At 38.8% G+C, this 22371-nt stretch overlaps 1 protein-coding gene across 1 annotated transcript in view; it reads left to right on the forward strand.

Annotated features, from left to right (window-relative positions):
* Window positions 1-22371, forward strand: part of PCNT (pericentrin) — an 84633-nt gene that overhangs the window by 31982 nt on the left and 30280 nt on the right. Inside the window, exons 19-28 of the mRNA XM_026679055.2 lie at window positions 2507-2719; window positions 3429-3658; window positions 3846-3965; window positions 8545-8772; window positions 10444-10611; window positions 11498-11650; window positions 12979-13146; window positions 14152-15198; window positions 16285-16806; window positions 18956-19055. Coding sequence (XP_026534840.2) covers window positions 2507-2719; window positions 3429-3658; window positions 3846-3965; window positions 8545-8772; window positions 10444-10611; window positions 11498-11650; window positions 12979-13146; window positions 14152-15198; window positions 16285-16806; window positions 18956-19055 — 2949 coding nt within the window. The remainder of the gene's footprint in view (window positions 1-2506; window positions 2720-3428; window positions 3659-3845; window positions 3966-8544; window positions 8773-10443; window positions 10612-11497; window positions 11651-12978; window positions 13147-14151; window positions 15199-16284; window positions 16807-18955; window positions 19056-22371) is intronic.

Raw genomic sequence — 22371 nt, forward strand, 5'->3', positions numbered from 1 at the left:
ATAATTTCATTCATTTTATTCTTTACTGCTTATTCACATTATTTGACAGTAAAATTCAGTTAAAAATTTAGGTACAGTAGTAAAAATCAATTGAGTACTGGATTATTCCTGAGAAATATGACCTATGCCAATAGCAGACATTTCTAGTTAAACTACATCAAATTAAAAAAAGTCAGAAACTAACAACAAGGAAGTTTTTTTAAAAAAAATTATTGGTTTTTAAAACAAACATAAACAAAACAAAAACATCAAGCCATCTTCCATATATATACATACAGTGTGCCGGTTGGTTTACAAATTGTTTTGTGCTTCCATTTCGTAGTCTTCAATTACAATTACATTGTATATATTCTCATATTTTCAATCAAGTATTAAATAGATTAATATCATTATTAATCAATCATTTGACTATATTTTTATTCATGTTTTATGAAATAATCATATTTTACTTAATTTGTTTTATGACAGTTCATATTATCATCTCAAATCTATCCTAGAATCATTTTGTAGATATAATAAGAAAAGAATACATCGGCCTCCTCTTTTGGGACAAGTGTAATATAAGCTTCTGACCATGATTTAGGTATCCTCTTCTTTAACATAACTTCATTCATAACTTCTAGCAATGGAAGGTTCAGCGATTCTTGTAATGTTTTATAAAATTCTGCCGGAAGTCCATCTGGGCCTGGTGCCTTTCCATTATTTTGCTTCTTGAGTGCTTCAGTTAACTCCATCATCGTTATACTGCTTTTTAACATTGTTTCAATCTCTTTAGGTATCTGGGGTAGATTAGCATTCTGTAAATACTGTTTAACTCTTTCCTCATCAATATTCTCTTGTGTGTATAGTTTCCCACAATAGTCTCGTATGATTTCCTTCTTCTCTTTACTACCATAGCAAACTTGGCCTTGGTCATCTATTAATTGCAATATTTTCCTTGATTCTTTCTCCTTTCTCAATTTATATGATAACCATCTACCTGGTTTATTTGCATCTTCAAAGTAGTTCTGTTTAGCACCTCTAATTTTCTGTGCTAGTTCTTCTTTTTCTATTTGACCCATTTTATGTTTAATTATATCCATTTTTAACTTAATGTCCTTTTTCTGTGGCATTTTCTATAGCTCTTTTTCAAGTCCGTTATACTCATCCTCTAATGCCTTAGAGGCTAATCTTTTCATGGTATTTCTTTTCTTGTATAGTCTATTATCAAGCCTCTGGCATATGCCTTCATTGTATCCCATACATTCTGGATTGATGTATCTTCTTTTTTGTTTTCTCCAAAGAAAAAGGCCAATTCTTTCTCCATCCACTGTGTGAAGTCTTTTCCCTTTAAAATAGTATTATTTAACGTCCATCTAGATCTTCTTCTTTGTCCTTTCCATTTAATTGTAATTGGATTGTGATCTGCCCAAGTACTTGTTTCAATATTTATTTCTTGAATATTAGCTAACAATTCTGTTGACATCCATATCATATCTATTCTGGACCATGATAAATGTCTGTTTGAATAGAAGGTGTATTGTTTAGTCTTAGCATTTCTTTCTCTCCATGTATCTTTTACATTTATTTCATCTATCATTTTAAAAAAGGATTTAGGGAGAGTCTTTCTGTTTTGCTTTGTTGTTTTCTGTGCTGTATAGTCCAATTTATTGTCTACAATTCCATTAAAATCTCCCATCATAACTATATTAGCATAGTCCAGTTCAATTATTTTCATATGTAATTTTTTATAAAATTCTTCATGATTGTCATTCGGGGCATAAATTGCAATCAGGAGTGTTTTTACATTATTGTCCATTATTTCCACCATTAGTATTCTTCCATTGTCATCAGTATAAATCAATTTCGCTGGGATAATATCTTTAATATATAGAACCACTCCTCTTTTCTTGCATTGTGTCAAAGAAGTAAATATTTTCCCTAATTTTGGCTGTATCAACAATTGTTCATATTGTTTTTTGATATGTACTTCTTGTAGGCAGATTATGTCAAATTTTAATTTCTCTAATTTATGGAAGGTTTTCCTTCTTTTAACAGCTGAGTTAAGTCCATTTATATTAATTGTAATCAGTTTTTTCTCTTCCATGGTTATATTTTGTAGTTAGGTTTAGCAGCTCTCGTAGATCTTGGTTCACGTTGTTCTTTGGCTTCCACCTTTCCACCTGCTGCACCTTCTTCTTCAAGGAAGTTTTAAGGGAGCATATTTTGATTATGGTCTTATAATATTGCAGAGCACAGTATATTACATGGAAAAAAAGACCCTCTTATGCTATGCTGATTATTCTGCCCTCTGATGCTTTAACTGTATGGTATTTTAAAGTTGATATAATTAGAATAAATGGTAAACAATTACATATAGTGAAACTGACATTTTAAAGACAGACACCCTGCATATAGAATCCTACACATAGAGAATATTAGCATTAGCAGTTATTATATTATTATTTTATATAAATTCTTTTAGTGTTGTTCAATAACAATTCAAACACTCTGTTTTGAGTTACAGGTCTCATTGAAGGTTATTTAACAGAGAGACATACTTTGGAAGAAGCTTTAAATCTGAAAGAAGAATCTGAGCATCGTCTTGTTGCAGAATTGGAAAACCTTAAAGCACAGATACAGAAGTTAACCCAGCATAATGCAAGATTTGCAGAGGAACAAAAATTACTAATACGTCAAAATAAAGCTTTGACAGCTAACGTGGGAGAGAGGGAAGTTGGTAAGAAATGAAATATACATTACTATATTAAATACATGTAAATCTTGGGTGGAGAATAAGAGTGCTGCTAGTGTTAATATAATTTTCATTGTGTTTAAAAGTATTTAAAACAAAAGTAGGCAATAGTATTTATGTTGGTTAAGCACAGATACAGAAGTTAACCCAGCACAAACATTGTTTCTAACAGCATTTCCAAAGTAATATTTGTATTAATAAATTTAAAAAATGAGAGTTCGTGTTTCTTGAAAGATTCTTTTGCATTGTGACCCATACTATATATAGACGTGATTATACATGGTTCTGGGGGAAAGGAGATAACCTTTTCACAAAAACTGACTGAAATTTGGGGAAACTATGGTGAAGTTTTCTTTTAATTAACCCCCCTCTTTTGCCCCTTGTGGGCTTACTAGCAGTGATGATAGAAAAATTAGATGGCTATGTCCTGCCACTTCAGCTTCTCAAAATCATCCTTGTACAGCTATATTACAGAATATTTTACAATGAAAAAAGTAGCTAGACTCTATTCCCTGTATTACATGCAGTCAATTCTGGGCCTTGCCAAGACAATGTTAGATGCCAATCTGAGTCATAATTATAATTGTATTGTGTTGTATAAAAGATTAATTTATGGTACATAACTGGTTTAAATATATATAAATTCTGAAAAATGTTATGTTCTTGGTACTGCTGTTTTTCCTTTATGTATTAGAATTAATTAAAGAGATAGAGCGCCTAGCAAAAACAAATTTGGAATTGCAGTGTCAAGCAGAGAAAGATTGTTCAAACTTGAATACACAAATGAAAATCTTGGAGATTGAACTTGAAGACCAGCTAAACAAAAATCAAAAACTAGCTGCAATGGCATCTGAAGTTATTGACCTAAGACAACAATTGGAAGCTCTTGAAAGACAGCTGAAAAATCAAAGAGATTTTATGGATGTAAGAAAAGCATGTATAAAAACTTGGAAATTTTTTTGCTAGCATTGTGGCTTAAAGGTTTCTCGCAAAATATAAAATTATGCAAATCTATGAGAAAATAAATGTTAAAAACTATTAATTAAATGGTTTTGATTTGGTTTGAAATCTAAAATAGACTCTGCAAAACTGACTTTCATTTTCTTAACAGAAGCAAGCTATTGAAAGGGAACACGAGCGTGATGAATTTCAAGAAGAAATTCAGAAACTAGAAATGGAATTAAAACTTACAACAAAATCCCAAGCTTCTGGAAAATGTAGAACCTATCTGGTGAGTAAAATCATTGCATATCAAAACTATATTTAGTGTTAGCTTATAATATATGTATTTCCTTGGCTGGGCAGCCTTGTGTTTGAAGCAAGCATTAAGAGAATATATCAAAATGAAGAATGAATGAATGTTAGAAATTGAATATGATCTGCTGTGATTGTATGTAGGCTAAATAGGAAAAAACTGCTCATTTACAATATGGTATGGTATTCCAGTAGTTCAGTATGAATGTTTTGTTTTACACCATTTTGTTGATGTACCATTGTCACCAAAAGATTTTAAAAGATTTAACAGAAAAAGTAAACTTAGCTAAAGGATGGTAGAACCTGAAGCCTCTTAAGCCACAATTTTAGTAGATTTTCCTAAATCAAAGGAAATTAATTAGAGGCACTCAGGGAGAAAGTGACTTTATAGGCTCACTCATTTCCTCTAGTTTTCTTTGCTTCTAATCAGCAATGAATAAATGAAATATGATGACTGCTTACTGACAGACCGAGGAATAGAAATCAAAGTAGTGTTCTAATGCTAGAGTAGATTTTTCTGGAATCATTTTATGATTTTATACAGTCAACAGTAAATAGGCTTTATCAAGATCAGATCCAGCTATAAATTAACCAATCAACTTGATTCATTTTCCCCATTATCATGGAGCATCTAAAGGTTCCTGCAATGAAATCCTTATAGGTTAATCCTCACTTAATGACCCTAATTGGGAGCAGAATTTCCATTGCTAAGCTATGCGGTTCTCAAGCAAAACTTCGTATGATTGCATCGTTTGGCAGTTTTAGTAGAGAATGGGATAACTCACCACAGGATAATTCAACAAATACAAATGTTAAATTAATTTCTGTGGAACCATGGCAAGTACTAATAAAATAAAGTCAGTCCAGAAGTACAAGATTTAAAATAATTTTGATGAAAACATGGTCACCAATAACAAAAGTAACTGAATGAAACAATTAAAACAGCATTGAATTGTCCCATGGCAAGTTGGCCATAGTGAGTTGGCTGCAGCACATTAGCCGTGGTGAGTAGTCCTAGACCTAGATCAATTTCAGTAATCTCAGTTACTATTGCTAGGCCAGAATCATGCTGTCATTAGACCAGAACCTCACACTTCTCCTGCCTTGCCATTGTTGCCTCTGCTTCAACTCTTCCCACCTATTTCCCCCTTTTCTCTACTCTTTTGGCCACTTTACACTCTGCCATCTTTGTTGCCCCTCCACCCTGTGCTCTTCCACTCTGAGGTTTTGTGACACTACTGCTGCCCTGCCCTTTGCCATGCATGCTTCACCAGCTTTGTCTTTTTCCTCCCACTACTGACAAAGTGCACATGGCCTGGCCCTTTACAAGGCAGCTGCTGGCTACATGCAGATCATTGGAGATCTTGGAAGGGCCAACAGAGGTCATAAGTGGATAAGCGGAGACTGTATACAGATTGGTGGAGGCCATAGATGTATGATGTAATGTTATTCAGTGCAGGTAGAGTGCTATAGAATAGGACATCCAAAATAAATCAAAAATTAAAAAAAAAATTATGATCCAGAGCTGACAGGGTAGCTCACAAGTTGCCCCTGTGATCTCATACTCCATAGCAAGTTCCTCGGGGAAAAAGAGTAGCAGGAGCAACTTGTGATATTCCCTTCAGCTTCTCCGTTGACTTTGTTTCTGGGAAACCAACCGGGAATATCACAAATGACAATCACATGACTGCAGCTTGCAATGTTATAATCGTAGCACCTGGCACATCTGGATCATAATCTTTTTTAAATTTATTTTTATTAAAATATTTTTCTTACCATAAAATAAAAATAGAAATAAAGACAATGGAGAAAGGGGATAGAGGAGATAAAGTGAAGGAAATGAGAAAAATTAAAAAAAGAAACAAAAAGTAACTTCTGACTTGTTCAGTGCAATAAGATGTAGTACATAATAAAGCTCTAGAATCAACTTTTTAGTTATATCAAATAGCACCATGCCATTAAACATTAAAAAAATTAAAGATGCATATTAATTAATTATAAGTCATACTGTTTCATCTAAGCCTCCGCCCCCCCATTCATTTCTGATGCAAGGCAGGACTACGTGAGATTTATATGTATCTTAGTATTTTTATGGCTGTATCATTAAAACTAGAATATGTTGAATATATAAATTGTCTACATTATAGGATGAAGTATAGTGTAGTTAGACTTGACTACCACACTTGCAGTGAGACTTACCGTATATACTCGAGTATAAGCCGAGTTTTTCAGCCCATTTTTTGTGCTGAAAGAATCCCCCTAACGGCTTATACTCGAGTCAGATCCCCTCTGAAAAAAAATGGTGTGGAGTCGCTGCCGCCGGGCGGCTCCAGTCCCGCCGCCTCGGGAAGGGAAAGGCAAAGTGCTTTTGCCTTTCCCTTCCCGGCTAAGCTGTTGGGAGTCGCTGCGCCGGCGCGCCAGTCCCGCCGCCTCGGGAAGGGAAAGGCAAAGCGCTTTTGCCTTTCCCTTCCCGGCTAAACTGTTGGGAGTCGCTGCCGCCGGCGCGGCCCAGTCCCAGCGTCGCCTCCGGAAGGAAAGGCCACGGTTTGGAAGGCCGCCGCTGGAGTGAAGCTGCGCGCGCAGCGCTGCACTAACATCGGATCGGGCGCGCCGGACGGTTCCGACCGAGCCCGTCGTCTTTGGCGCCCGCCCAGCGCCGCGGAGCTCCCTGTACCGGGAGAAGGGAAGACCCCCGGGCGGGGCAGGGAGAGCTTCTCCCACCCGCCCCTCTTTCCGCGCCGACCGGTGTCCCCGGGGCGACCCCCGCCCGCAGTCGCCGCCGCTTGAAAGAGATGGGCCGGGGTGGGTAGAAAGGTGCCGGGCGCTCTTGGAGGAGAAGGTCCGCGTTCGCCTGTCTGCCCGCGGATGTCAGCGGAGCTTTGCCGCTGCCGTCCGGGGTCCCCTTTTGCCCCCTTTTGAGGGCGATGGCAGTAAACTGTTTCCGTAGCAGCGGCTGCTCCGCTGCCCACGGATGTCAGCGGAGCAGCCGCTGCTACGGAAACAGTTTACTGCCATCGCCTCAAAGGGGCAACCGACAGGAATCCGAGGGCAGCGCTCGTTGCGTGCCGGAGGCGACAAGCCCCGCTCGGGTGGACGTGTTTGCCCAGAGACCCCGGACGAAGCAGCGGCAAAGCTCCGCTGACATCCGCGGGCAGACAGGCGACGCGGACCTTCTCAAGGCGCCCGGCGCCTTTCTACCCACCCCGGCCCGTCTCTTTCAAGCGGCGGCGACTGCGGGCGGGGGTCGGTCCTGCGGGGACACCGGTGGGCGCGGAAAGAGGGGCGGGTGGGAGAAGCTCCTCTCCCTGCCCCGCCCGGGGGTCTTCCCCTTCTCCCGGTACAGGGAGCTCCGCGGCGCTGGGCGGGCGCCAAAGACGGCGCTCGGGGCTCGGTCGGAACCGTCCGGCGCGCCTGATCCGATGCTAGCGCAGCGACTCGCGCGCAGCTTCGCTCCAGCGGCGGCCTTCAAGCCGTGGCCTTTCCCTTCCCGAGGCGACGCGGACTGGGGCCGCTCCGGCGGCAGCGACTCCCAACAGCCCCAGCCGGAAGGGAAAGGCAAAAGCGCTTTGCCTTTCCCTTCCCGAGGCGGCGGGACTGGGGCGCACCGGCGGCAGCGACTCCCAACAGCCCCAGCGGGAAGGGAAAGGCAGGCGGCGGCGACTCCCAACAGCCCCAGCTGGGGAGGAAAGGCAGGCGGCGGCGACTCCCAACAGCCCCAGCCGGGAAGGGAAAGGCAGGCGGCGGCGACTCCCAACAGCCCCAGCCGGGAAGGGAAAGGCAGGCGGCGGTGACTCCCAACAGCCCCAGCCGGGAAGGGAAATGCAGGCGGCGCGACTCCCAACAGCCCCAGCCGGGAAGGGAAAGGCAGGCGGCGGCGACTCCCAACAGCCCCAGCCGGGAAGGGAAAGGCAGGCGGCGGCGACTCCCAACAGCCCCAGCCGGGAAGGGAAGGCAGGCGGCGGCGACTCCCAACAGCCCCAGGCGGGAAGGGAAAGGCAGGCGGTGGCGACTCCCAACAGCCCCAGGCGGGAAGGGAAAGGCAGGCGGTGGCGACTCCCAACAGCCCCAGCCGGGAAGGGAAAGGCAGGCGGCAGCGACTCCCAACAGCCCAGCCGGAAGGGAAAGGCAAAAAGCGCTTTGCCTTTCCCTTCCCGAGCGATGTGAGATAGTGAGATCGTTTCCCAAATTAATTATTTTTATTTTTGAAATTTACCAGTAGCTGCTGCATTTCCCACCCTGGTTATACTCGAGTCAATAAGTTTTCCCAGTTTTTTTTTGTGTAAAATTGGGTGCCTCGGCTTATATTCGGGTCGACTTATACTCGAGTATATACAGTAACTTTTTTCTTGTAATTTCTTGGGATCTTTCAGAGAGCCTCCAGTTGCCTTGGAGCAAAATACCTTGAGTAGGAGCTAACTGAATATAGGCCTTCAGGTTTTTAGTCCTGCCAAGGAACAGCTTTTGATTTGAAAAACTAGATTAATCAAAGTTAAAATATTAGAAATATGGTGATTCTTTTTGTATCATTTGTGTTTCTTTTGTATTTGTCTTTATAGGTAGAATCTCTCCACAATGAAATAAAAGAGAGAGTGGATGATTATAACAGGCTTTTTGCAGAAAAAGAGCAAATAGAGAAAGTCCTGGCTGCTCGTAATGAAGAAATAGAAAAGCTGGAAGGACAGGTCAAGGAGTTGCAATGTCAGAATAAGGAAGTGGCAAAGAATGTTGATAAACTCACGCAGGAACTGGAAAGAATGAAAAAGAAGGAAATTGAACTAAAAGAAGTAAGCTTAATTTTGTAATTTTACAATTTTAGTAAGAATGGATTTGGAATTTGTACAGGACAGCTAATAACTGAAATTGTGTGCTTTTCTCAAATATACAAACTTCTCAATGAAGATGGGAAAATGCAAACAGGTAGTAAAGAAAAATGGAGCTACTCAACTATTTTGGCTTGGTCTACTAAGAGGCATGAGCATGTATTTGGTAACATTGTGAGGAGCAAGAAGAGGTCTGAAAGCTCAAGACTGATTGAAATATAATCAGGGAATATCTGTTTATTTTGAATAAAAACATAAAGGCGTCCCTTCAGATTTTATTCCACTAGTCATTGCCAATTAAGGGGGCAGTGCTCGTCTCTGTTTTAGGGCTATTGAGCCAGCATTGTCCAAAGACATTTCAGTGGTCATGTGGCCAGCATGACGTCAGGGAGCGCTGTTACGTTCCCACAGAAGTAGTTCTTGTGTATCTCGGATTTCCATGTTTTCAAAATGCTAGATTGGCAAGAGCTGGGGTGGGGACAAGAGCTCACCCTGTCACATGGTGCTCTGATCTCAAATTTCAAACGTAAGTGTCTTAATGCTAAGCCTCCATGTCCACCTTATTTTGAATATGTTTTTGTGTATTAGTCTTATCTCATTATTATTGGTAACTTTCTTGATAGAGTGTAAGAATATGTTTTCATCAAGGTTATCCAAGGTTTGACAGTTATCCCAGCTGCTCAGATAAAGCAAATAGGTACCTACTACTGTATATTGGGTAGATGCTTGCAGCAGAAGATCACTTTAGTAACAAGGACCAAAGCATATGAGTATTGTCAAGCAAATTGATGATGCCTCATCCCATGGTGGCAGATGATATCTCCCAGCGGCTACCTGTAGATGTTAAAGAGGAGTACAGAAAGTACCAAGCCCTGTATATGCCACAAAGGAGTGGCCATGGACTGGACCTCTCACTCTCTATCAGTGCTGATTACGACCAGCCTTAGAAAACAGCCAAACCAATGCAAGACTGCACCACCTAGATCCTGTAGTCATACCAAAAGGACACTATGGTCAGTGGTATTGAAGGCCACTGAGATGTTAAGGAGGGGAAGGATGGATGCACGATTCCTATCACGCTTTTGCAAGATTATCAAATCACAACAAGTGTGAACAATACTGTTTCTGTCTTGGAATCAGGTCTGTAATCCAAGTGGATTTTAAGAACATTAAATATGTTCAAAGGGTAGCAACAATAATCAAGGGAATAAGAAACTAAGTCCACTGAAGAAACAGTTTATTATGGATTTGAGTTATAAGAAGTGAAATAGCAGTTTAATATTTCAAAAAAGAACTTCTGGAACAAAACCAATTACCCAAAACATTGAGGGAAATTCTCTTTATTGAATGTACTCAACAAGAAGGTGTAAAGAGTGGTTTGACTAGAATTTCTTTATTGGGAAGGGAGATTGCATTGCCTAAATAGCTTCTTCGGTTATAGGGTTTTGTGATCTTGAATTATCTTCAAATTAGACTATTAATACATATAAAATCCTTTCAAAAGATTATGACATGATTGCTGACTTTCATGTCTAGAGTAGCATCTGCCTCTTGCTTTTGGTGTTCCTAGAAAGCTAAAAATCAACAGGCTGTATGAAAAAATGTTTACTTACACAAGCAATTGATGTTTTACAGGATAAAGGAACATTGCAGCAGCAACATAACAAAAATTTAATTCTGATTTCCACTTTGCAATCTAAACTAGATGAAGTTAGACATAGATTATTTACTGATATTAATGTGGATCCTATGCTAAAGGAACAACTAAAAATACAAGAAGAACTTACAACAACAAAAAGAAAGGTAAATGAAACATAACTCAAAACACAATACCGAAAACAAATTTCATATTGATTCTTCCCATGTGAAAATATAACTAGCAGTGAAAAATCCTCTTCCAAGAATAAAATTTGTAAATGCATAATGTCTTTTGTAAAAGTCCACAGATCCTTTCTCTTTGGTTTGCAAAATGTTTATACAGGTAGTCCTCATTTAAAGATCAATTTTTTCAACAACTGTTTGAAGTTACGGCAGCGCTGAATGAGATTTATGACCATTCTGCAAACCCTGTGGTCACATGATTACCAATTGGGCACTCTACAGAATTTCAGATGCTTTCATTCTTTTTCCTGTGTAGTGGTCTTTGCAGTTTACAAGGATCATCTCTGCCTCCTGAAACATCCCAATTTAGTTTCTATCCATCATGGGCAGATGGAACATTTGATTCTGTCTTCCCTCAGATACAAAGAATACAAAGATACAAAGAATATTAGTCTTATTTAATTCTCAGAAAAATCTCCATGCTTAAAGGGGTATGCAGATAACATTACCATACTAGCACAAAATGGCATTTATTTAATTTCCACAACCCATAAAAAGAGTTAAGTCTATTTTTAACATTTTCCAAACTCCCTCTTTTCTGATCCAAGGAAAGAAAGAAAAGCCAGGAGTTTCCTTGGTTTGTAAACAATGAACCTAGCACATTCATCACCAATTTTTGTAAGGGACTTTATACTCAGGTTTGTAAATGTGGGCATAATTTTTTTCTTTTGATAGATGTTTATAGTTTAGGAGTCTAACTAAAATATATATAATTTATATAAATAAATAATGTGAACTTTTACAAAGATGTTGATATAATGATGGAAGATAGTAATTTGTTTAATTCCATAATTTCATTTTGCTTCAGGTTGCTGATTTATTAGAACAACTTGAAAATTTTAAAGAGAATTTAATGAGTAAAGATGAAGAAATCATACAGCTGAAATCAAAGTTAGAAGTGGAAAAAAATGCTAACATCAACAAACTAATCCAATTGAAAGAAGAAAATACACACCTGAAAGTATGCCTGCAATTTAATTTTAAGGAAAATTTGTTTCTTTAGAGATTGTGTTTCCTAGAAACTACATAATTAATTAAAGAGAAAACATATAATGTGTTTGTGGGAGAATTTGCTGTAGCAAATTTAATGCCACAAAAAATTAATTAAAACTAGACCTAGAGTTTAGATCTAGTTCAGGTGCACAGCATTTTGTTAAGCAAGTAACTAAGCATGGGTAAAATTGGAGAAATATTCCACTAGGAGAGAGTGGTATGCAAATCCTAAATTTAATTTCAGTGTCTCTTTTCAGAATTGGACTTCTTAGTAGAACAAATATGTTTATATTCATTATATGGTTTTCAGAAAGGAATGCAGAGCTGTTTTTTCCATTTACATTTGTTGAAATACTAACATTGGTGTTTTGATAGACTTTGCATCTAATTTCTAGAAAAAATTGAAGAACACTATTCACTTTTTAAAAAATAAGTCTTTGTTACAGACTGAAACTAGTGTAGTATTTTACAGCCTGGCTTCCTTTCAGTTAGAAATTTATCACTCAGTGGTTTTTCGGAAATAGACATAAAGATACAAATAGAGCAATTTTGTTCCACTGATGACGTTACTTGAATTAGCAACAAAACGTCTCAGATTAACAAAGATTGGTCCAGTTGCCATGATTCAACCTTTAGACACCTTTGGCCTAGAAAATTAAGTCCTCATTGACATACAAATAGAGCAAGGAATCTAAAAACATAAATATAAGTAAAAATTTGAGGCATTGAAGGCTGTAAATTTTAACTGGATTATTTTTATACTTTATATGCTAGCTGATGTTTACGTTGCACACATCAAAGTATATTTTGCTTTTAAAGTGCAAGTCTCGTGTCTTTTTCTTGGAAGTATAACCTTCCCCCATTTACAAGCTATGTCTCAATTCTATTGTAGTTTGATGTCTGTCTGACTCAGATACTACTAAGGCTAAGAGAAAGAATCTTGCAAATTTAATCTGTTTCTTAGAAAATAGGAAAATGCAATAGTTTTGTACTTCTGAACAGAATTATATAACAGTGCAAACATATTTTGTTAAACTTTACCCATCTGCAAGCTAAAAGTTTTTTAATCAAGGCTGTGCTACTATATCATTTATTCCTAATAGCAAAGGCAGTAGCAGTAATTTGTTCCAAATATAACATAAGAGAGAAGTTACTGATTTAATACATATAAACTAAAACTAAATTGTTCCACAATGTGGGACATATTTGGAGTGTCAGCATGCTGTTTTATTTTTGTCAACAGTAAAGGAACAGATTGATAGATTGATCTGTCTAACACAGAACTCTTTCTGTTAGGAAAACATTGAAAAATTGGCCGTACAATGTCAAAATCCAGGTGAAAATGAGCTGGTTATTCTGCAGTTTCTCAAATCCTTGCTTGAAGAAAAAAATCAAGAAACTGATCACCTGAATGAACAAATTGAGAGATTGGAACAAAAAGTAGAGAGTAGCAAGGAAAATGAGGTAACAAATATCACTTTTTAAAATTTGCCTGATAATGAATCTATTGATATATATTAAACTATATAGGTTCAAACAGATGTAACAATAAAATTGCTACAAACTCAAGCATGTGAAATATGAATTTAGAAGTTTCTAGTGCTAAAGTATTAAGTTACTCTAAAATACTAGATTTTATATATTTATTTATTTAGCAATAGCATTTAGAATTATATACAGCTTCACAGTGCTTTACAGCCCTCGAAGCGGTTTACAGAGTCAGCATATTGCCCCCAACAATCTGGGCCCTTGTTTTACCCATCTCAGAAGGATGAAAGGCTGAGTCAACCTTGAGCCTGGTGAGAATTGAACTGCTGAATTGAAGTCAGCGGAGATAGCTTGCAGTACTGCATTCTAACCACTGCACCACCACAGCTCATGTGACAAATACAGGTAGTCCTCGGCTCATGACCACAATTGAGTCCAAAATTTACGTTGCTAAGTGAAAAATTTGCTAAGTGAGTTTTGTTCAATTTTACCACTCTTCTTGCCACATTTGTTAAGTGAATATTGTTAGTAACATGGTTGTTAAATGAATCTGACTTCCCTGTTGACTTCGCTTGTGGTCAAAAGGCCACAAAAGGTGATCACATGAAGGTAATCACATGTCCTCAGGACACAGCAACTCATAAATATGAGTCTGTTCACAAGTATCTGAATTTTGATCATATGACCACGGGAGCGCTGCAGTGGTCATAAGTGTGAAAAATGATCATAAGTTCACTTTTTTCAGTGGCGTTGTAACTTTGAACAATCACTAAATGATGTAAATTGAGGACTACCTATAATAGTTCACTTGAGTCATCATTTTTCAGCCCTTAATCACGTTTTTATTTGAGTTCCTAATTAGTTTCTACCACAATATTAAAGTCATTAAAAGGAGCTTTCCACATAGATCACATAAAATAAAATATTATATGTTTAAAAATACAAAAAATATGTCAGAACTAATGCATAGTAATATTTCAGGTTCTTGAAAAGCAAATGCTTGAAACTGAAGTCATGAAATCAACAATAGAAGAACTTCGTAGTGAGAAGGAACATCTGTTAAGAAATAAAACAGAAGAAATCGAAGAGCTTCATAAAGTAATTAAGAAGCTGCAGAAGGAGTCATCAGCTCTTAAACCTATCTATCATGAAACTGAAAATGGGCAAGGCAATCCAAATTATTTTTCTTTGGAAGAACAAGAAGAGAATCTTGATAATAAATTTAAGGAAGGGTCACAAAGTCTTTTAGAAAACAAAAAGAGTGATGACAACTGTGTCTTGCTTAGTAGCAGTCAGAATGAACTTAAGAGACAATTAGAAATGTCTTTAATGGATAAAGAAACATTGCAGCAGCTGCTTAATGAAAAAGAATCTCAATTTAAAATGGAATTTAAAATCCTAGAACAAAATCTTGAAAATGTTCAGGAATCTTCTAGGCAGTACTGTTCTGAGCTAACATCTTTACAGTTGTTATACAAAGAACTGCAAGAAGAACACATGCTTCTGAAGGTGTATGTAATGCAAAAGGAAGATGAAATGAAAGAGGTGAATTCATGTAGTCAGGATCTTGAAGTTAACCTAAGAGAGAGAGAAATGAAACAGTTAGAGACAGAACTACAACTCCAAATAGTGTCAGAGCAGAACACAGAGCAAGCAGCTAAAGTTCAGCATATGACCAAAAATATTGTGAAACTTGAAAATGAACTCAAAATTATGACACAAGCACTGCACAATAATGAGGCCACTTATCAAAGAAAGATAAGTGAACTTCAAGTTTCTGTTGTAGAACTGAAGGCTGAAATTGAGAAAAAGGTGGAAGAACTGGAATTACTAAGGTCTGAAAAAGATCTGTTTCACTCACAGCTGAAGATCCCCATGGAAAATGACCAAGACAATTACCAGAAAAAAATTGCATGTCCTAAGACCCTTGATGTTGCTGTCTTTTTTCCCTCTGAAGAAAAAGAGAAAGGGGGAGAAGAAAGAGATTTAAGTAATATTTCAGCATCTGCTGATTTTTCTTTTCCACTGGTATGTATTAATCCCCAATTACTGCTAAATCTTAAATAGGAGATAAACAGGTTAAGATAAACATGGTTAAAAGAAACTCAGATGTGTAGGGAAATTATCAAACATTTTTCAATAAGCAGACTGTGCCCTTCACCAATAATACTAACTTGCCAAGTCATCATACCAAAACTTACATTGCTATGATGCTTTTTACAGAATTACTGTCAAAATATATTACTGTGTTTCTCCAAAAAGACGACTCACTTTGAAAAGAAGCCCTATCATGGTTTTGAGCACATACAATCAAATTAAGCCCCACCTACAAAATTAGCCCTAATTAAGATCCCACCCACTCCAGGGTGCAGGGGGTGAGGCGAGGCACACAGGTAAAAAATAAGCTAGGGCGTGGATGGGGTGCAGCTGCCTTAATTGCCAGGCCTCGCACATCCTGACACCTGCCTCGCTGCCTTCTGCGGCCGCTTGCCACCACTTGCATGCACTGCCCTGGCCTCCGTTTTGCCTTCAGATGCCTTCTGGAAAGCCCTCTGCAGCGGATGATTAAGCTCTGCAAATGCCTTCCAGAAAGCTCTCTGCAGAGCTCTATTATCGGCTGCAGAGGGCTTTCCAGAAGGCGAAACGAAGGCCGGGGCGATGCGTGCAAGTGGTGGCAAGTGGCCACAGAAGAAGTGGGCCAGCAGCGGGCTCCTGCTGGGCCATGCTGTCGGTGCCCCCGCCGTGAGGTGAGTCAATAATTAGAACCCTCCAAAAAGAAGGCCTAGCCATTGGGGGGGGGGGGTATCAAAAGAAAATACGACCTGGCCTTTTTGGAGAAACATGGTATCAAAAGAATTGGTCAGCATATCTATTGAGAAAAATACCACAACTTTAGGAAATTTCAAGCAAGTTCACTTTGAAATATCACTGAATGCTAGATGACTAGCAAAAATAAACTTTTCTGAATTCATACTGAGAAATGTAGTTCTGCTTCATTTTCTTTTATAGAAACAAGATGTTAGCACAAAACTCCATATTTTCTGTTTTATCTCAGCTAATGTTCAGAAGTATTCAATTTACAGCATTTTTTTAAAGATTTGTATTATTTTGCAGGAAGAAGATAGTGTGACTAATCTGCAGATCTTGAGCAGAAATCCAAATATTCACGATAAACAACCGCAAGACATCCCTTTCATTCAGAGGAAGCAAAAAGACCATAATGAAGTACAGCAAAATCTGAAACTTCTTTTTAAAAATATGTGGCAATCAAATCAGGATTCTCAAAACTCACAAATCTCTCAAACAATACCAAATTGCTTTCAAAATATAATCATGGATAAAACTTTGTGTGATTCTCCTGAGAATATGAGAAAAGAGAACCCAAATGTCGAGTTTCAAGCGAGCCTTTCCCTAACACCCTTCTCAGAAGTTGATGTTATGCATAGTATAGCCTTTGAAAGCCTATCCTCAGAAAACTCAGTCATCCAGGAAGACATCCCTAGAATTTTAGAATGTCCAGTTTCTTATTCTAATAGCAATGAGGATGCAGCAGCCAATCTCCACTTCTTGTCTTCTGTGTTCTCAGAATCTAGCTCTTCTGTTAACAAGCACAATGGTCTACAAGAAAATGTATCAGTAAGTGACTAATTATTTCCATATTCACATTGCTTTGTTGCTGAGTCATGTATTTTCAATAGTTCCCATGGAGACTAAATGAATTATGAATGGTAATTACTCTGTCATAGTCCTTTTTGTATCATTTCACCATGAACTCTTGTCAGTAAAGCAAAGGTAATTCTGAGATAATACTTCCGAGGCCTTTTAGTAATTTATTATATGTAAGTGACTCGTTGAAAATAAATATAATTACTTTAGGAAGTAATAAACACATTTGGAGCAATCTAATCTAAAAGAGAGCTATTATAACAGTTGAATGTATGTTGAAAATATTCTACCCATTCCCTAATGATTCCAAAGAAAGTGTTACTGATTATCTCATGCATGCTTTGAAAGTGATTGGAAAGAAGTGCTTCACTTTTTTCATAAGTGCAGCATCTCAACATAGTAGGCTTCTGTACAAGCCTAAAAGAATGCCAGTCTGCTTTTAAAAAAATAATTCAATGTGATTGTTAAAGCAACTTCACTTATTTCAGGTTGACATGAAAACCTAAAAAAAAAGGGTTACTTTTATGATTAGAGATGTGCTATAATCACACAAGATCCAAAATATTTCTGAATAATATTTGATTATGTTGAACCATGCAAACTGGAAAATTTGTATAGCTTAAGCCAAAGGTTTATCTACTCCAGTATCTTGTTTTTGCCTGGGAAATGTTCAAAGGGTTTCTCACGGAAGCCACATAATGAGTGCATTGGTTGTTGGATCAAAATGAAAAATTAATGATGGGAACAATTTGAGAGATGGAGCCTTAAATCTACTTATGTCCTGGGGTTCACAAGAATAGGCAAATGTATCCGATGAGCCATACCTTAGCAGGTGAATTCTCTTTAAGGCAAGGTGAAGTTATATATGTAGATGGAATCCAATGAAAGATGCTTAGTCAAGATGACTAGCAGGCATGGTTGAATAAAGCAGATAAAATCTAGATCAGTCAGTGTAAGTTATTTGGGATCTTGACAGTTCTGGATGCTTAGATTTTTCTTAATATAGAAGATTGTTGCTTTAACAGAGAATTAAAACCATGTGAAGCTTTATGTAATCTGTCAAGAACTGTGGTATAATATTCTGACGGATGCCAAAGAATCGGTCAGAATATTATACCACATATTTTAAGCTGAGCTTTTCAATTCAAATTTCTGTATGCCTGAAAAGATACAGTGTCTGCCTGAGGGTCCTCCTGTAAGCAGGGGTAGGATTCAACTGGTGTTACAACCGGTTTTCCTGCTTTTTCAACCTCAGCTGTGCCGCGCAAAGCAGCCTAAGTTGAAAAAGCAGGAAATAAAGGACAGCCAAGAGCCTGGGTAGGCGTGTGGGCCAAACAGATGACCAGAAGGTCGTCACAGCGAACTGTTTCGGTGTCAGTTGTTCTTCGGAGCTACTGGTTCTATAGAACCGGGCCAAACCGGTAGCATCCCACTGCTGCCTGTAAGTAAGAATAAAATTGTTCTTAATCTTCTCTTATTGGCAGTCTCTAAAAGAAAAAGATTGAATTTCTCTGCAAATTTGGGTAGCCAGCACATGGGGCAATTATAAAAATAAAAAGTACATCTAATAACTTAAGAAAATTATGAATAAAAAAATAACTTGAGAAAATATAAACTAGCTTTTCTATTGTCTTGCTCATGTGTAATTTCCTTTCAAGCTGCTCAATTCTAATGAGAAAGTGGTATCGAAAAAGGACCAGGCTCTCCCTTCTCACCATACCACATAAGGATCTGCACTGAGATGTCTATGGGTTTTGTCTTACAACATTTTGTGGAAGGCCGTTTAATTTATATGGCATGCTTCCCTTATACTGAGGGAAAATTATTAAAAGCTTGCAAGAAGCATGTATGTTTTGTGAAGCATGTTTATGTATTACACTGATAGGAATTATGGTGGGAGTAGGAGTTCCTTGCACAGTGAAGCTAGAGCTCTTACCTGAGGAGGAGCACTGAGGAGACCATTCACTTTTCTTATGTTCCAGGTTGTATTATTCAGTTGAATGTTTTCCCCATCTAAATGGATTTTTTTCCAAATAGGATTTATTCATTCATTCATTCATTTAAACTGGAATCTTTAACATACCTAGGAATTCATTCCATTTTTCTGTATGTCTCATAGGTAAACAACACTGAAGTCTCTCTGATACCACCTGAGTTACAAGATGGTCTGAAAGTAACAATGTCCAGACTTCAAAGTGCAAGCACTGAATATGGAAGCAGTGAGTTTGTGGATACATATTTCTTAGAATTAACTTGGGGGCATTCCATAGCAATACTTTGGCCTAAACAAGGATATGGAATAATTTATAAGAACAGAAGCTGGAGAAAGCTGTAAATAAAGTAGTTAAGTTAGAAGGTTCCCCATCCCCCATCCCCCTAATGATCTTCTACCTAGGAAAGATGCATTTTAGTACCCATAAACTTTAGTTAGCATGAGCAATGACTTGGCTGTATGGGAGATGAAATACAGTGTACCTAGAGAGCACCAGATTAGGAAGACATTTGAATAGAAATTAAACACAAAATGCTAACAGCAGACCACAAGCATTAGAAAATCATGCTGTCAGGCCTGCCTCCATTCAAAACCCAAGTGACTGTATTCCCCCCACTCTTCGATAATTCAACAATAAAATCCATAGACATTTCCTTCCAGGGGCCACTAGGATTGGCAACACTCTGGAGGAGTCCAGCAAGTTTTCCTTGGTGTCTTTTAGCAGCAGCACACAGGACAGCTGGCCACATACAGGTGAAACTCGAAAAATTAGAACATCATGCAAAAGTTCATTTATTTCAGTAATGCAACTTAAAAGGTGAAACTAATATATGAGATAGACTCATTACATGCAAAGCAAGATAGTTCAAGCCATGATTTGTCATAATTGTGATGATGATGGCTTACAGCTCATGAAAACCCCAAATCCACAATCTCAGAAAATTAGAATATTACATGCAATCAATAAAACAAGGATTGTACATAGAACAATATCGGACCTCTGAAACGTATAAGTATGCATATGTACTCAGTACTTGGTTTGGGCCCCTTTTGCAGCAATTACTGCCTCAATGCGGCGTGGCATGGAAGCTATCAGCCTGTGGCACTGCTGAGGTGTTATGGAAGACCAGGATGCTTCAATAGCGGCCTTCAGCTCTTCTGCATTGTTCAGTCTCATGTCTCTCATCTTTCTCTTGGCAATGCCCCATAGATTCTCTATGGGCTTCAGGTCAGGCAAGTTTGCTGGCCAATCAAGTACAGTAATCCCATGGTCATTGAACCAGGTTTTGGTGCTTTTGGCAGTGTGGGCAGGTGCCAAGTCCTGCTGGAAAATGAAGTCAGCATCCCCATAAAGCTCGTCTGCGGAAGGAAGCATGAAGTGCTCCAAAATCTCCTGGTAGACGGCTGTGTTGACCCTGGACTTAATGAAGCACAGTGGACCAACACCAACGGATGACATGGCTCCCCAAATCAACACAGACTGTGGAAACTTCACACTGGACTTCAAGCATCTTGCAGTGTGTGCCTCTCCATTCTTCCTCCAGACTCTGGGTCCTTGGTTTCCAAATGAGATGCAAAAGTTGCTCTCATCAGAAAAGAGGACTTTGGACCACTGAGCAACAGACCAGGTCTGTTTTTCTTTAGCCCAGGTAAGATGCTTCTGACGTTTGTAGTTCAGGAGCAGCTTGGCCAAAGGAATACGACATTTGAAGCCCATGTCCAGGATCTGTCTGTGTGTGGTGGCTCTTGATGCACTGACTCCAGCCTCAGTCCACTCCTTGTGAAAGTCCCCAACACTTTTGAATGGACTTTTCCTAACAATCCTCTCCAGGCTGCGGTCATCCCTGCTGCTCATGCACCTTTTTCTTCCACACTTTTCCCGTCCACATAACTTTCTATTAATGTGCTTTGATACAGCACTTTGGGAACATCCAACTTCATTTGCAATTACCTTTTGAGGCTTTCCCTCCTTATGGAGGGTGTCAATGATGGTTTTCTGCACAACTGTCAGGTCAGCAGTCTTTCCCATGATTGTGATTCCTACTGAACCAGACTGAGAGACCATTTACAGGCTCAGGAACCCTTTCCAGGTGTTATGGCTTAATTAGCTGATTAGAGTGGGACACTTTGAGCCTAGAATATTGAACCTTTTCACAATATTGTAATTTTCTGAGATTGTGGATTTGGGGTTTTCATGAGCTGTAAGCCATAATCATCTCAATTATGACACATCACAGCTTGAACTATCTTGCTTTGCATGTAATGAGTCTATCTCATATATTAGTCTCACCTTTTAAGTTGCATTACTGAAATAAATGAACTTTTACACGATATTCTAATTTTTCGAGTTTCACCTGTAGGTCTCTGTCCTTTTTCAATAAGGGTCATCAAAACTGCTGTTTGACCAGGTGTAAAGTCTTCACAAAGCCAAAATGCCCAGCAGCTATTGAAACATGGGCCCGTTGCAGTACAGTCTCCCTTAGATTGGTTGGTACATATAGTTTAGTGCCAATCCATGCCAGGCCACCTCGCATAGTGCACTCGTTTGTGTGGGAAACCAACCATCACTTTTCAGCACCCCTTTCAACTCCTCACATAAGTCATTGGAAAGGTTGAAGTCTGACTTTTTTTGGGCTCCGGTAACCACCGGGGCAGCTAGCTGCTTAGAAGGGATGACTGGATGGATCACTTCTGGCCTAACACTATTGTACTGGGGTAATCTAGACAAAGTTTTTCCCCCCGAAGAATGTAGCACAAGGTAAAGTTAAAATGGTTAAAGTATTGTGCCCAACAAACTTGCTTGGGTAGCAGTTTTCAGGGCTTTCAGGTTTTTATGGCCAGTCCATACCTGAAAAGAGTACTTTGCTTCTTCAAGAAAATGTCTCCAAGTCAGTCTGGACCACAAACATCTGTGTCAGGATGCTTAAGTACGGGTTCAGCCTCAAACAGCCGCTTGAATTTCTCAAAGGTTGCTTGGCATTCCATTGTCCACTCAAGGGGATGGCTAGGTTTGGGCTTGGCCTCTCCCTTTGTCTTAGAAGAAGGTTGGTAATGGGGAATGCAATCTTAACAAACTCTCCCACTCTTGATCATTTCATGCAGTAGTTGTGAGGCATAGGTTAGCAGGAGGTCCTCTTTGTCAGATACTGGCAGGGCATAATCTCCATGCTGGCCTCTGGTGAGAGTCACTCCTGGGGGGAGGTGCTTCTCAGGATCTTCCATGTATCCTATGCCCAGCAACCATCTGGCTCGGACTGGAATCTCCTCAAGTTGCAGCTGTCAGGGTTCTAAGTGACACTCTCAACAGAATTAAAACTCCAAGGCAGGTATCTTCCTCAAAGTATAAATTTATTAGAGATGTCATATTAGCACTTCTGGAAGGAAGGAAAGGAAAGGAAAGGAAAGAAGGAAAGGAAAGGAAAGGAAAGGAAAGGAAAGAAGGAAAGGAAAGAAGGAATCCATTTATAGATACCCCATATCCAGGAAATGTTAAATATTATTTAAATGTTTCTAAATAAAATAATAACTAATGATATATTGTA

The sequence above is a fragment of the Notechis scutatus genome, chromosome 1 (assembly GCF_049901735.1).
Source record: "Notechis scutatus isolate UNSWTSFEM ecotype Mainland chromosome 1, rNotScu1.2, whole genome shotgun sequence".
In the NCBI taxonomy this organism is placed as follows: domain Eukaryota; kingdom Metazoa; phylum Chordata; class Lepidosauria; order Squamata; family Elapidae; genus Notechis; species Notechis scutatus.